This window comes from Kogia breviceps, chromosome 10 (genome assembly GCF_026419965.1).
Source record: "Kogia breviceps isolate mKogBre1 chromosome 10, mKogBre1 haplotype 1, whole genome shotgun sequence".
In the NCBI taxonomy this organism is placed as follows: domain Eukaryota; kingdom Metazoa; phylum Chordata; class Mammalia; order Artiodactyla; family Physeteridae; genus Kogia; species Kogia breviceps.
In genome coordinates this window covers 84,637,103-84,649,772 of record NC_081319.1, presented here as the reverse complement: position 1 = coordinate 84,649,772, position 12,670 = coordinate 84,637,103, and the positions used below count along the sequence as shown (strand labels likewise).

Genomic DNA, 12,670 nt, shown 5'->3' with positions numbered 1-12,670 from the left:
TGTATAACAGGGACAAGGAAAAAGGTCCCTCCGGGCCAGTAAGAAGAGGAAAGGGAAACAGGGAGAAGCAATACTTGAGCCAGGTCAAAGGGTATGAGCTTTCAAGTCAGGTAGATCTGGGGGTGAATCTTCCTGGCTTTTCCACCAACCAGCTGTGGAGCGGAGCCTTGAGCACATCCGGCCCCGAGCGGGCCCCAACCCATACCTACTGAATTGAGTGCTGAACGAAATTCTCTGAGCATTTCCTCATCTGCCAACCAGTAATGCAATTTCTACCTTGCAGATTCGAGAGTGAGAAAACACAGTGCTAAGAAAAACAGACACAAGACATGCAGTAGGCTGGAGACCAGAGTTCTAAAGCAAGTTCTGCCTAACCTGGCAGGAACATTCTCACACCAGGGAACATGAGGTCCTGGACTCTGTCTGGGGCCAGGTTAGGAGGCGGGTGGGTACAGCAGAGCAGGGCAGGGGCAGGGCTAGGCACTGAAGCAAGGCCACAGCCCGGAGGGAGCCAGTTCCTGGTGGCTGTTGGGTGGCTGACAGCTCCTTGCCTCCCCAGCCATGGTTCTCCTTTTGCCCTGGCTCTCCCGAAGTTGCTGCCTTCGCCTCCTCCTGCCATCCTGGCCCCCCGCACTCCAGGGCTCCTGGAGGTGCTGCTCCCAGGGTCCCAAGGCAAGCACAGAAAAGACTAGCTCCACAGGCACTGGGGAGACGTCACCTTCCACGGTAAGTGGCACCAAAAGTGAGGGTGGAGGGCATGAGGCAAATTTGTACTGGGGGCAGGGAATCCCCTCCCATCTCACCGTATACCGCAGGACAGGTGAATGCACACTACCCCCACCCCTAGAGCATGCTGCCTAGTTCCTCAGTTCCCCAGCACCCTCCCTGCCCCCACCCCACTCCAGACCTCAGGGCACCCTCTACCTACACCCCTCCCTCCCTGCACAGTCCACGAAGTCCTTGAACAGGAATTTCCCCTCATCCAACAGTTAATTATTTCTCAGGGGGGGTTGGGACAGCCAGTCCTCCCCTTCCCATACGTCACACAGAAGTCCAGTTATAGCCCCTGGGATGTGATCTCTAACCTTCCCCCTCCCCCCATGCCTACGCCTAAGACAGGAAGCAGTACAGATGTATTGGTACATGTAAGTACACATGTAAGGTCATGTGTACTGCAGGCATTGCAATACAGATGACCTTAAACTAATGGGGCTGAAAAACAGGAAGGAGGCAGTGAGCCTCAGCCCCCTGCCCTGGCTGATGCTCTCTCCCTAACACCCCCCCTTCTCCCAGGACCCCTGGCCCCGCCCCACAGCTGAGCTGGCCCAAGCTGAGGAGCTGCTGGAGCAGCAGTTGGAGCTGTACCAGGCCCTGCTCGAAGGGCAAGAGGGGGCCTGGGAAGCCCAGGACCTGGTGCTCAAGATCCAGAAGCTGAAGGAACAGATGAGGAGACACAGAGAGAGCCTGGGAGAAGACGCCTAAGCTTTCCACCACTTGCCACTTCACCCACCTACACTGGAAATGCTGCACCCTCCCCTCCCCTCCCTCCCCAGCCCTTCCATCAGAAACATCCCAGCCTCTCCCAGGCCACTAAGGAAATGGAAGAAACCATCACAAAGGGCCAGCAATTGGAAAGCAGTGAGAAGCCACGGCCTCTGCAGTCTTTTCAGTAACATTCCCCAGTCTGACACCTCCTACTGACCTCTGCCCCGCAGCAGTGTACACAGTCCCGAGGGGAATTTACTCCGGATTATGCACTAAAATAGCCTCACCCGAAATCCAATAAAGGGACGGAGCGCTTACAGACACCACAGACGCATGAGTTTTTTAGTTTTGTTAAAAAAAATTCTGACAAATCAGGGAAATGGGGGTTTAGGAGTGCTGGCGATGCAAAAGAGGGAAGCCATGGGGTGGGTGACGGGGTCGTCAAGGGTAGGCGGCAGCAGTGTCTCCTTAACCCCCACGCCTGGCATCATCTCCTGAAGAGGAGCAGACTGTCACACTCCAGAATGGGTGGGGAGTCCTCTACCGCGTCTGTTCGACTGAAGAAAAACATGGCAGTTAGAATAAGGTATGGAAAAGAAAAAGCTAGGTTGGTAGAAAAGGCCCCCCTGAAACACATGCAGATGTTTATGCAGTGTGTGGGTCAGAGGATACATTTGGGGGTAAAGAAAGAAATACTTCGATGAGAAGTAATTTGATGAGAAGAGACCCCATAAAGAGGTCAACTAAACATCTCAACAGGGCACCAAGATGGGGGTGCAGGGGAGAAAACAGGTGACAAATTTGTCAAGTGCCCACTATGCACCAGGGGCTTTAAGAAAAAACCCACTAAGGAACAAGGAGAACCTAAAGGACTGGGGGAGCCAGTTTCATGAGATGATTACTCACTGTAGGAGGAGATGTCTATCTCATCGGGCAGCTCACTAATATTGACTTCAAAGCGATCCTGCACATCATTGAGAATCTTGGCATCATTCTCATCTGACACAAACGTGATGGCCAAGCCCTTGGTGCCAAACCGGCCTGCTCTGGCCACCTGGAAGGAGACAGATGATAGAATTGGTAGACCCCAAAGAAGGAAGACACCCAAGAGGAGGAATGAAGATGTACGGTATGAAAAGATAAACTAAGGGGGTGGGAAAGGACACTAGGATACCTTCCGGGTGTGGGGCTTACCCGATGCAGGTAGGTGTCAGAATCCTCAGGCATGTCATAGTTAAAGGCAATGTTCACCCGCTCGATGTCCATGCCTCGGCCAAACAGGTTGGTAGCCACAAGAATTCGTCGTTGAAAATCTTTAAACTGCTGATACCGAGAAAGCCTTTGAGAGAAAGGAAAGCAGAAAAATGTCGAGATTCCTTGCTCTCAAGGGTCTCTTTTCCTCGCAAGGACACAAAGCATCTTCCCCATCTCTGACTCACCTCTCCTCCTGAGGCATCCCACGGTGGATGGCAATAGCTGGGAAGTTCTGCTCCACCAGGAGCTGGGCCAGGGCAATGCAACGTTGCACAGACTTCACAAATATCACCACCTGTGTGTGTGTGTGTGTGTACATATAAGATTGGGGGGGATGTGCGTCCATGTGGGTGTGTGTGTGACAGATTACGTGCAAGAGTTTTCAGTAATTACACTCTTCTAAAAGAACTCCTCTTAGTCCCCATCACATATTTCCTCTTCTGCTCTAAGTATTACTTAGCCTTTCCCTCTTGGCTCTGATTTTTCCTGAGCAGACAGACATGCTGCAGAGAAGGTATGGAAAACAGTAACTAAAATTAACAGACATATTAGGAGACAAGGATGAAGCCAGCTCATGAGTGGTAAAAATTTGAACTAAAGTCTGGAAAGACCACGACCGATATTCCGACTCACCAAAACGTCAAATATAAGAACTTACCCTAATTCTAGAAAGCAGTTTTTAGTGCAAGCAAATCACACAACAGGTAAAGTGATGGAATACTTCTCCCTCATTAAGTAGTACAAGAAACAAATAAAACTTAAGAACCTAACAGGCCTAATGTATTTCTGGACTTTCTAAAACTCTTTAAGGATTTTATAATTTGAGCTTTATTTTGTTGAATATCTATGCCATCCATGGAACAGAAAAGCAGTTCCCACCTTGCTCACGCTCAGTGCCACCAAGACATTTTTCTCTCACTTAAGAGAATTTCTCCACCTTTCTCTTTCACGTGACACACATGGTTTCCTCAATAAAAGGATATATTACAGAGGTTTCTGCAACAGTTGGAGACGTGCTCATTCTCCCTACTGGACCTTGAACAACTGACCTGGTTGAATTCAAGGACATCCAGAAGGTCAAAGAGCTTCCGGTTCTTCTCGTTGTCCTTCAGTTTCACGTAGTACTGCTGCAACCCATGCAGCGTCAGCTTCGTCTCATCATCCACGAAGATCTCCATTGGCTGGGGGGGAGGGGGGAGGGAAGGGGTGGGGAACGGGAGGGCAGAGTGGGGGGGTTAAACCTGGGGGGGTGGAGGAAGTTGATCTCCAATACACCCCATGGCGGGATGGGGAGAAGAGAGGGGATTGGAAACCCAACCCCACCCCCAAAAATACCCACATTTTAATGTGGTCTTTTCCACAGTAGATCTAATTTCCTTCCTATCAGTTGAGTTGTAAGATTTTCCAAGTGAAAATTTTCACGGGAAAGAAACTTTGCAGGGAGGAAAAGACACAGTACAACCACCCAATGGCAAGATGCCATTACCTCGAATGGAGGTGGTGGAGGAAAGAAAACAATGGGAGGTGATTCTCCAAGAGAGAACATGATCCAAACACCTGGGAAATGATGGGAAACAGTGACTCGAGGTCAGAATAACTCCATCAGAGCTGGTTTAATATCGGGGAGAGGACAAGAACTACTCCATTTTATGCTCTCAACTATGAGAATCATATCCCTATTAGGAAGGTGGACGTCCTCCATATCCCCATTAGGAAGGTGGAAGATTAGAATGCTTCAGTGGACATAAATCAAAATGCCATGAAAAGAGAAGCAAAAATTACTCAAGATGAGCAACAACTTGCCCTCAGACCACAAGGAAAGTTTTAGATAAGACTGGTCTCAACTAAAAATCAAACCACCTATACTGTTATGTGGAAGGTATCAGTAAGTGGTGCTAAGAAGCAAATTCAGAGCAGCAGTTATTCACTCATCTTTCAAAACAAAACAAAACAAAACATACACACACAACCCTCAAAGGGAAGGAAGGCGGCATTTAAAGAAAAAAAAAAAAAAAAAAAAAAAAAGGTGGAAATTGACACAAGACTCAATTCTAAAGCCCAACTTCCCTAGCACTCTTCACTAACTTGAAGACATAGTTAACATAAAACCCCAGGGTCCAAGATTTCGGGAAAGGATGTGTGTGTCATGGGAGAAAACCAGAAGCCCAATCTCAGAAGTCAGACTAGCAAAGGTAGGCTTTCCAAACAGAAGTTCCATGGCTTCTTTCCGATCTAATCTGAGCCCCAAGTACAGCTGAAGAGTTTTGGTCCCATGGGAAGCAGAGCAGGGAGGGAAAGAACACACTCCACTGCTATACAATGGCCCCGCCTAGCCCCAGACCCTAGCACCCACCTGGTTACATCCAAGTGGAGCTCCTCACTTTACCTTTCCCACATCCCTCTAAGTATTAAAAAAAAAAAAGTGTTTTAAAAAATGAAAAAAATTCTACCACCCCATTCAGAACACCCCTCCCCACGAACATAAATGGAGGGAAACAGGGAACACGGCACGCCTTGGGTTCAGGAAAAAAACCGGGAACGGAAAAAGAGGCTGGTTTGGTCCTCGGCTTCCTGGTCAGGTTCCCCGCGGCCTCCGCTGCCGCCATCCACCGCCGGGTGCCGTCCGCATTCCCCCGCCGCGCCACGGTGCTTCTCTGCTGCCGGCTCACATCAACCGAGGTTCCGGATGGGTGCGAGGAGGTACGGGTGGGAAGGAGTATGGACTCGGGGATTGAGGTGCCATAGGCCCCCACCCCTGGAGGTGGGGAGGGAGCGGATTCATCTGTGCTGTTTGCTCTTCTTTCGGACATGCCCTGCCATCTGTCTGTCCCTCTCTTGCTCTCCTGCCACCGGGACATTATGAGTTTGGGGAGCAGAAGGCTCTGGCTGTATGCTCGATGCCACCTTGAGGGTGCGTGGCTGTAGGGAGTATGTAGGAGACGATGGGTGGGTGGTAGGGCAGAAAATCCTGCCCTCCCCCAAAGGGAGAAGAGGTTCAAAAATGCTGTGATTAAAAAAAAAAAAGTCGAACACTTCCCGCTCTCACGTTAACCCGACCAAGTCTTCCGGAGTTTCCCTGGCGCCCGCGCAGACCCTAACACTAACTGTCTCTGCCTCTGTGTGTCTCTTCAAGGAGTCATCACTCCCAAATGGGCATGTGCCCCCTTCTTGGCGCTTGAAGGACAAGGGAGTCTGGAGGAAGAGGGCGCGGAGGGGGAGGAGGCAGCGGGCGGGGAGTGGAGGGAGAGAAGGTAGAAGGGTATTTACGTCTTGCATGAACTTGCGGCAGACTGGGCGAATCTCTTTGCTCAAGGTAGCACTGAACATCATGACCTGCTTCTCATGGGGGGTCATGCGAAAAATTTCCTGGACATCCCGACGCATGTCTACAAGAAAAAGAAACTATAGTAGAAGAGAAGCATATATCATGAACAAAGACCAGAAACAGGCTTACCAATGAGGTAAAAACTGTTGGTAAGCAAGAGTCTTGGTTCAGGGGAAGATTTGCCTCAGGCCTCTCTCTACTCTATTTTCTCCAACCACCATATAATCATATCCATAGTAATAACACAGTGGAAAGAACAATGGATTTGGGACCAGGTTCCAGCTGTGTATTTTAACCACACAAGAAATTAGATGAAACCCCAAAGCCCACAACTAAAAAATGGGGATAAAGCCCACTGCAGAGGCTCACAAAGATAAGTCCTTTGAAAAATGCTTTACAAGGCCCTTCTCCCTATTCCTCTCTCCCCAAGCTCCAACTGTCTACAAATATCGCGCACCTATTACATTCCAGCTGTCAGAGTCCATTCCATGCTTCCTCTGGATCACACTGTCCTATCCAGTCAGGCAAATATGACATCTCTACTTGGAGCCCACCTTATAGCTCGCCATCTAGAATAGCCAAAGATCATTTGGAATGACTTATCCCTGGGGCTATGTCGATCCCTACTCTCTCATTCACCAAATTTGAGTTCTTACAGAACATTTTCCTTACTTAACCCCACTTAGCACACCAGAATACCACACCACACAAACTCCCGCAAACACCCTCCATATTAATTCTAGAACTTAAGTCTAGAGATCTATTCAGCTATAAATTCTGACAATATATGCTGAGCTGAGGATGCCAAAAGAGTAGACTGTCTCCTCGTCCAGCTCAAGTTTCTCCCCTATGACACCCACTATAGGGTTTTACAAAGGAGAATGGTGGTGTGACTAACATCCAAGATCAGTAAAGTCCCTTCTCTCAATGATATAAACATCACCAAAAAAAGAACATTAACACCCTCCTCCTTGATCACTAAGGATGCTTAAAAAGCCTAACAAAGACTGACCAGGGAAGCCAGAGCCATCAGTCATGGGTGATAGATTAAGAGTCGTCCTGGCACTAAAGTGCTCCAGTATCAAATAAACATCATTTGGCTCCAAAAGGCAACTCCCAGATCACTAGCCCAGTCCCAGTACTGCTACTCACCGAGCTGTTCAAGCATCTTATCGCATTCATCCAAGATAAAGTGTTTAATGTGTTTGAGATTGAGGCTCTTATTTCGAGCCAGGGCTAGGATGCGGCCAGGGGTCCCCACGACGATATGCGGGCAGTTCTTCTTCAGCACCTCTTCATCCTTCTTGATAGACAGACCACCAAAAAACACTGCGACCTGCCAACCCAGAAGAAAATAGTATCTCACGAAGAAGGAAAGAATTCAACCTCCCCAAGGTTCCCAACCTTTCAGTTTACTCTAAACCAAGTCTTAGAACACTTCAGAGCTAAAAGGAACATAAGAGATCACCTAATCTAAAATTATTATATCCTCCAAACATTAAAACTAAGAAACAAGTGACCTGCCCTAAATTATATGGCTGATTGAGGCAGTGAGGACCAGCATTTAGTTCTTCTGACTTAATCTAACAATCTTCCTTCACCAAGGCCAGGCTTCACTGTAAAAATGAGGACGGCAAGAAATCACCAGTGTCAAGTACCAAAAAAAGCTCATGGACATCAAGTTTTCCTAAATGACCCCAGATTTTTAAACTCCTTTGCATAAACCCTATGAAATTACTGATTCAGGCTAAATATACTACTCCATATTAAAACCATTAAGAGAATGGTTGTTGAAAATCTGGGCCTTAATACTCTCTCAATAGCACCAAAAACTGCTTTTTAGTTTCAAGGGGGAAAGATCAGACTGTCAGGACCCTAATTCTAGGGTAAATCTAAAACCATTAACTGTGGGACAAGGAGATTTGCAACAAAACAGGAAATACATAGCATCATCTATGAAGAATTCTTGCCAAAAATGTTTAACTTGAACCAGTTAAGCTTTCAATTATAAATTTCAGTTTAGGGACTTCCCTGGTGGTCCAGTGGTCAAGACGCCATGCTTCCTATGCAGGGGGTGTGGGTTCAATCCCTGATAAGGGAACTCAGATTCCCACATGCCACGGCAAAGGGAGGGAGGAAGGAAGGGGGAGAGAGAGAGAGAGAGAGAGAGAGAGAGAGAGAGAGAGAGAGAGAGAGAGAGAGAGAGAGGGAGGGAGGGAGGGAGGGAGGGAGGGAGGGAGGGAGGGGTGGGGGGGGAGAGAGAGCAAGAAAGCTCAGTTTTTAGGAAACACTGGGAGGGAAGAACAAATTAAAACAACACAAGGGAGTAACCAGACAAACTCAGAGGTAAGACATTCTGCAGAACTAGCCCAACCTCTTAAACAAATCACTGAAACATAATTTTGAGCAAAAGAAAGAAAAGACTATGCCAATGACAATTTATATTTGATCTTAACACCAAGACCATCCTCTTTTAAGTCCACAAGGTGAGGAGTCAGACCCTATAGAGGAAAAAGTGCAATCCTAGCTCTCTACTGAGCTCAATGACAAATATTTCCATAGCCATTAACAATGGAAACTGTTTCCTGGTTTTCAACTTATAGAATCAACCTACCAACAAGACCACTCGCTAAAAGGACAGAAAGTAAACCCCAATGAAACTGACAATATAAGAATACAAACATATATAACACACACACCAGCTTTCAGACTATATTTAGAAAATTTAAATTAATACAGTTTTCAAATTCTAGGAAAAAAAGTGAAAACAAGCTAAATAATCTTTCACGAAAAAGTCAAAAAGGCCTTTAAGTTGACAAACAGAAAACAGCGCCTAATACTTGGTTTCACAAATCAGAATTTTAAAAAAAGATAACTAGTGGTATTCTGTGAAGTACGAATAGACGGGAGAACAGAAATCTTTTCGTTATAAGGCTCTCTGGATTACCTATGTACTTTTCCCAAGCACAGATACTACTTTTACTACTTTGGTTTTAAACAAATTGCTTTTAGTTTAGGGCTATTACTCACACATTCCTAGTTCTACATACAAATTAATAATCAAATGTGACAAAAATTACAACAATCTGAACAAAAATACTGTTTTTTTTCACCCAAGGAGGGTACAAAGTTAAATACAGCAGACGTCTCTGAAAGTATAATGCATACCCAAATGAGCCCTAGAGCATAAATCTCTCATACACCTAAGTTGCAGAAATGTACTACATACTACATATAATTGGAATTTGTGTATAGATATTTAACGCCTGTGGGATGTGAAGACTGCTAATCTAGTAAGTCTCCAATGCCTCCAACTCCCCACACACCCTCACTCCCCCAGGTCTCTTTAACCTGGCTTACCTTGACGTTGGGCATGTATTTAGAGAAGCGTTCATATTCCTTGCTGATCTGAAAAGCCAACTCCCGAGTGTGACACATCACCAGTACAGACACCTGAGGGGGGAGTAGACAGAGACACACATACAGTACATCCCTTCACCAGGTATGTCACAAAAGCACACCCAGCAGATCACAGGTGACTACAATTCTGGATCTAAATCATCAACCCTGTGATTACTATAGAATATTCTCATGGCTATCGATCAAGGATGATAAAGGTCATCTTAACAACAAGCACTCCTGGCTCCGAATACCTCATGTAGCTGAGACAAAAATACCCTTCCTGAACATTACTAGCCAAAATGCCTTCCCCAGCACTCTCCCCAAGTGTACCTGCCCAGTAACTGGCTCCAGCTGTTGCAGTGTAGCCAGCACAAACACCGCCGTCTTTCCCATGCCTGACTTGGCCTGGCATAGCACATCCATTCCCAGGATGGCCTGAGGGATGCATTCATGCTGGACTAGAAGTAGAGAAAAAAAAGATAAATCAGTCTCCAGAAAACTCCACCACCTTTTTCACCAGGACAAACCCATTTCTCACCACTCAATTCTTAAGCTGTTCTTGTCAATTTCCAGACCCTTTCTACCTCTCTGCCCCCTCAAAGTGATTCCCAAATCAGACTTTCCCAGTTCCTTCTAACATAGCCTCTTCCAGCTCCAGGGCCCAAAATCCTGCTAACAACCCTGTTGCATCTACCAATTGGACGCCTTAGGTGGTCCTGATTCTGTCTGAATGTTCCTTAATCTGTAGCAATCCATGAATTTTGAGTGCCTGCCACAGGCTATTTCTCATACTTAGACTATCATGCTTTGGGGCACATAACCCTGCAACAACCTCGAACAAAATGAAGAACGTGGTACATGACCCAAAAGCCAGCCATCCTTAGACCAGCCATAAAGGTTTCCGGAGACCAGAGTTGGCCTGGCCCAAGGGTCCAACCAGCTCCTCTCTGGAAATTTTAAATTAAAAGTCAGAGAGACAAAATTTAAAACAGGCAAGAAAAAAAGCCACTCTAAGTTGCTTTTAGATCACTAGCACTTACATGCTATCATGAGTGAAAAGACCAACTTATATAAACCTCTTCTATTGCTAAAATAGTTTTGGGTACTTATTTCCTGGTCTATCCTGAATATAAATCTGTATCACCTGAGGGACCATGACCATACTGTTTCCTGTATCCTTAAAGAACCTAATGAATACTCCATGCCCAACAGAAAATTTACCTTCTGATGGATGCTCAAAGCCACAGTCAACAATGGCCCGGAGCAACTCTGGCTTGAGCAGGAAGTCACGAAAGCCAGAGCTGTGAATGGAGACGTAGGAGCCCTTGACATCCTTCTTGGCAGGGGCCTCAGCCCCATCTCCCCCAGCTGCTGTCTCCACCTCATCATCTTCATAATCCAAGAGCTCATTGTCCACATCGTTCTCTGCCATAACTGGGCCGGCAGGGGGAGAAGGGGAGGGGTCTCTGGATGAGTTCACGCAGAATAAGGGAAGACAGAGGAGGAAAGTGGGGGCTTGAGGAACAGTAGAGGAAAAGAAACACACTAGTTTCTGACAGAAGAGCTGGGGGAAAAAAACAGAGAAGACTTATCAGTCATGAGCAGAGCCTTCACCATCTTTTCCATCCCCACACTCTTTCCACTTTCCCTAAACTAGGAAACATTTACCTGGAAAAAAAATAATAAAGAAGCACAAGACATAAAAGCGAAAGGCAAACATAATACAGGGAATGGGAAAAGTGGGCCCAGGGGAAGTGGTTAGGACATAAGTTCCCAAAAAGATAGGATCAGAGAAGTAGAAACCGGAAAGTTGGAAGGGCAAAACCCACTTATAAACTCCTGGTCTGTGACAGTAACGAGTAAAAAAAAAAAAAAAAAAAAATCTGAAAAGCAGAATACTACTAATGACTTAAAATAGAGAATGGAGATACAAGTGACAAAACGAAAAGTCCTCAACGGAAGACATGTGCTTTCCCTATAATTTTACGGTGTCGACAGCAGCTATCAGTCAATGATGACAGATTACGGTCGTCAGTACGCAAAGCGCTCACTTTTCAAAATGAAAACATCATGTGGCTGCCATCCACCTCTCGCAGCATTCCAGCCTCCCACTCCTCAATAACCTCCTTCTGGCGCTTAAGAAATCCTTGTGTAATTAATGGCGGATGGAGAGGCCTAGAGAAATGGCTCGGTAGGGAAAAAACCCACTCCTCCATCATAGATGAATTAAAAAGAACACAATAATTAAAAAAGATGTATCCTCGTTCCGGCTAACAGAAGCTTTACCAAGTGACCTCCCATCGCTGTTATATTACTACTGGGTGTAGCTCATTTCCGAAAACACACTACGACACCACTCGTAAACATTTGGAAAACACTCCAGATAATGGTGGGCAGTCCGAGGTGAGGAAAAGCTAACTAGGCCCACAAGTTGGTACTTCTTCCATTCCCACCGCAGACCGAGAGATAAGCGGGAAAGTGAGAAGAGCCCCGCCCTCTGCAAATGCCCAGGACCAGAAGACATCTAGCGCCGCCTCTCACTGTCGCTCGGTTCCAGGTAACCGAGGGTCCCACCGAAAGAGCGAAGAGCAAAGGAAGCACAATGGCGCCGGGGCCACCATCTTGGATTGGGCCCCCCTGGCTTCCCTACCTCCCCCCGAAGTTTCTTGATCTCGAGGGATGCAAGTGATGGAAGTAACGACCCAATCAGACTCCAGCGACCAGACCATAGCCTGTACAAGGGTTATTAGGAGGCCGTGTGACAGGATGGCCGCAAAGAAACGCAGATGGAGGCGGATGGTGCCGAAGGCCAAAGCTTACCTGAGCAAGGCGAAGGCGTATGGCGGCGGCAACAGCGACGAAGGAGGGAACCTGCCTTCACTTCCGGTTCCCAGCTTCCCTCTACGCCGGCCTCCCGCCTTACTACCGCGCAGACGTAAGGGACCGGAAGAAGGACCTTCCACGGTTCTATAGTTCCGCGCTCTCCAGGGTTGCCTTTAGAAAATGCCTGTGTGGAAAAAAAAATTTTTTTAAGCCACTCCTAACTCCTCCGCTACTACCAGTAACAAAAGGCATAAAGGAAACTAGCATGTTCCCCATTGTTATCTTTTGTCCCTTGTCCTGCTCTTTTCCACGCATCTCTCTTCATTTACGTTCTTGCCACGCAGGCCTTCTCTCTGGGCACCCCTCCGTGGGCGCAGGAGG

At 47.0% G+C, this 12,670-nt stretch overlaps 2 protein-coding genes and 2 non-coding genes across 4 annotated transcripts; 1 reads left to right on the top strand and 3 right to left on the bottom strand.

Annotated features, from left to right (window-relative positions):
- The first annotated feature begins 404 nt into the window (after positions 1-404).
- Positions 405-1,540, top strand: MCCD1 (mitochondrial coiled-coil domain 1). The gene is given in 3 exon segments (XM_059076048.2): positions 405-538; positions 540-726; positions 1,294-1,540. Coding segments are annotated over 3 exon segments (510 nt in total). The 3' UTR covers positions 1,483-1,540.
- Positions 1,541-1,819: 279 nt separating this feature from the next.
- DDX39B (DExD-box helicase 39B) lies at positions 1,820-12,473 on the bottom strand. Its single transcript, XM_059076047.2, has 11 exons — positions 12,287-12,473; positions 10,688-11,030; positions 9,797-9,924; positions 9,425-9,517; positions 7,217-7,400; positions 6,007-6,125; positions 3,789-3,920; positions 2,925-3,034; positions 2,680-2,824; positions 2,392-2,539; positions 1,820-2,042 (listed from the first exon to the last, which is right to left on the bottom strand). The coding sequence occupies exons 2-11, from the start codon at positions 10,896-10,898 to the stop codon at positions 2,026-2,028; spliced, it is 1,287 nt and encodes a 428-aa protein (XP_058932030.1). The 5' UTR covers positions 10,899-11,030; positions 12,287-12,473; the 3' UTR covers positions 1,820-2,025.
- LOC131764695 (small nucleolar RNA SNORD83) lies at positions 7,089-7,165 on the bottom strand. Its single transcript, XR_009337906.1, has one exon. It is a non-coding gene; the product is annotated as a small nucleolar RNA SNORD83 (small nucleolar RNA).
- Positions 11,466-11,543, bottom strand: LOC131764694 (small nucleolar RNA SNORD83). The gene has a single exon (XR_009337904.1). It is a non-coding gene; the product is annotated as a small nucleolar RNA SNORD83 (small nucleolar RNA).
- Positions 12,474-12,670: the final 197 nt, after the last annotated feature.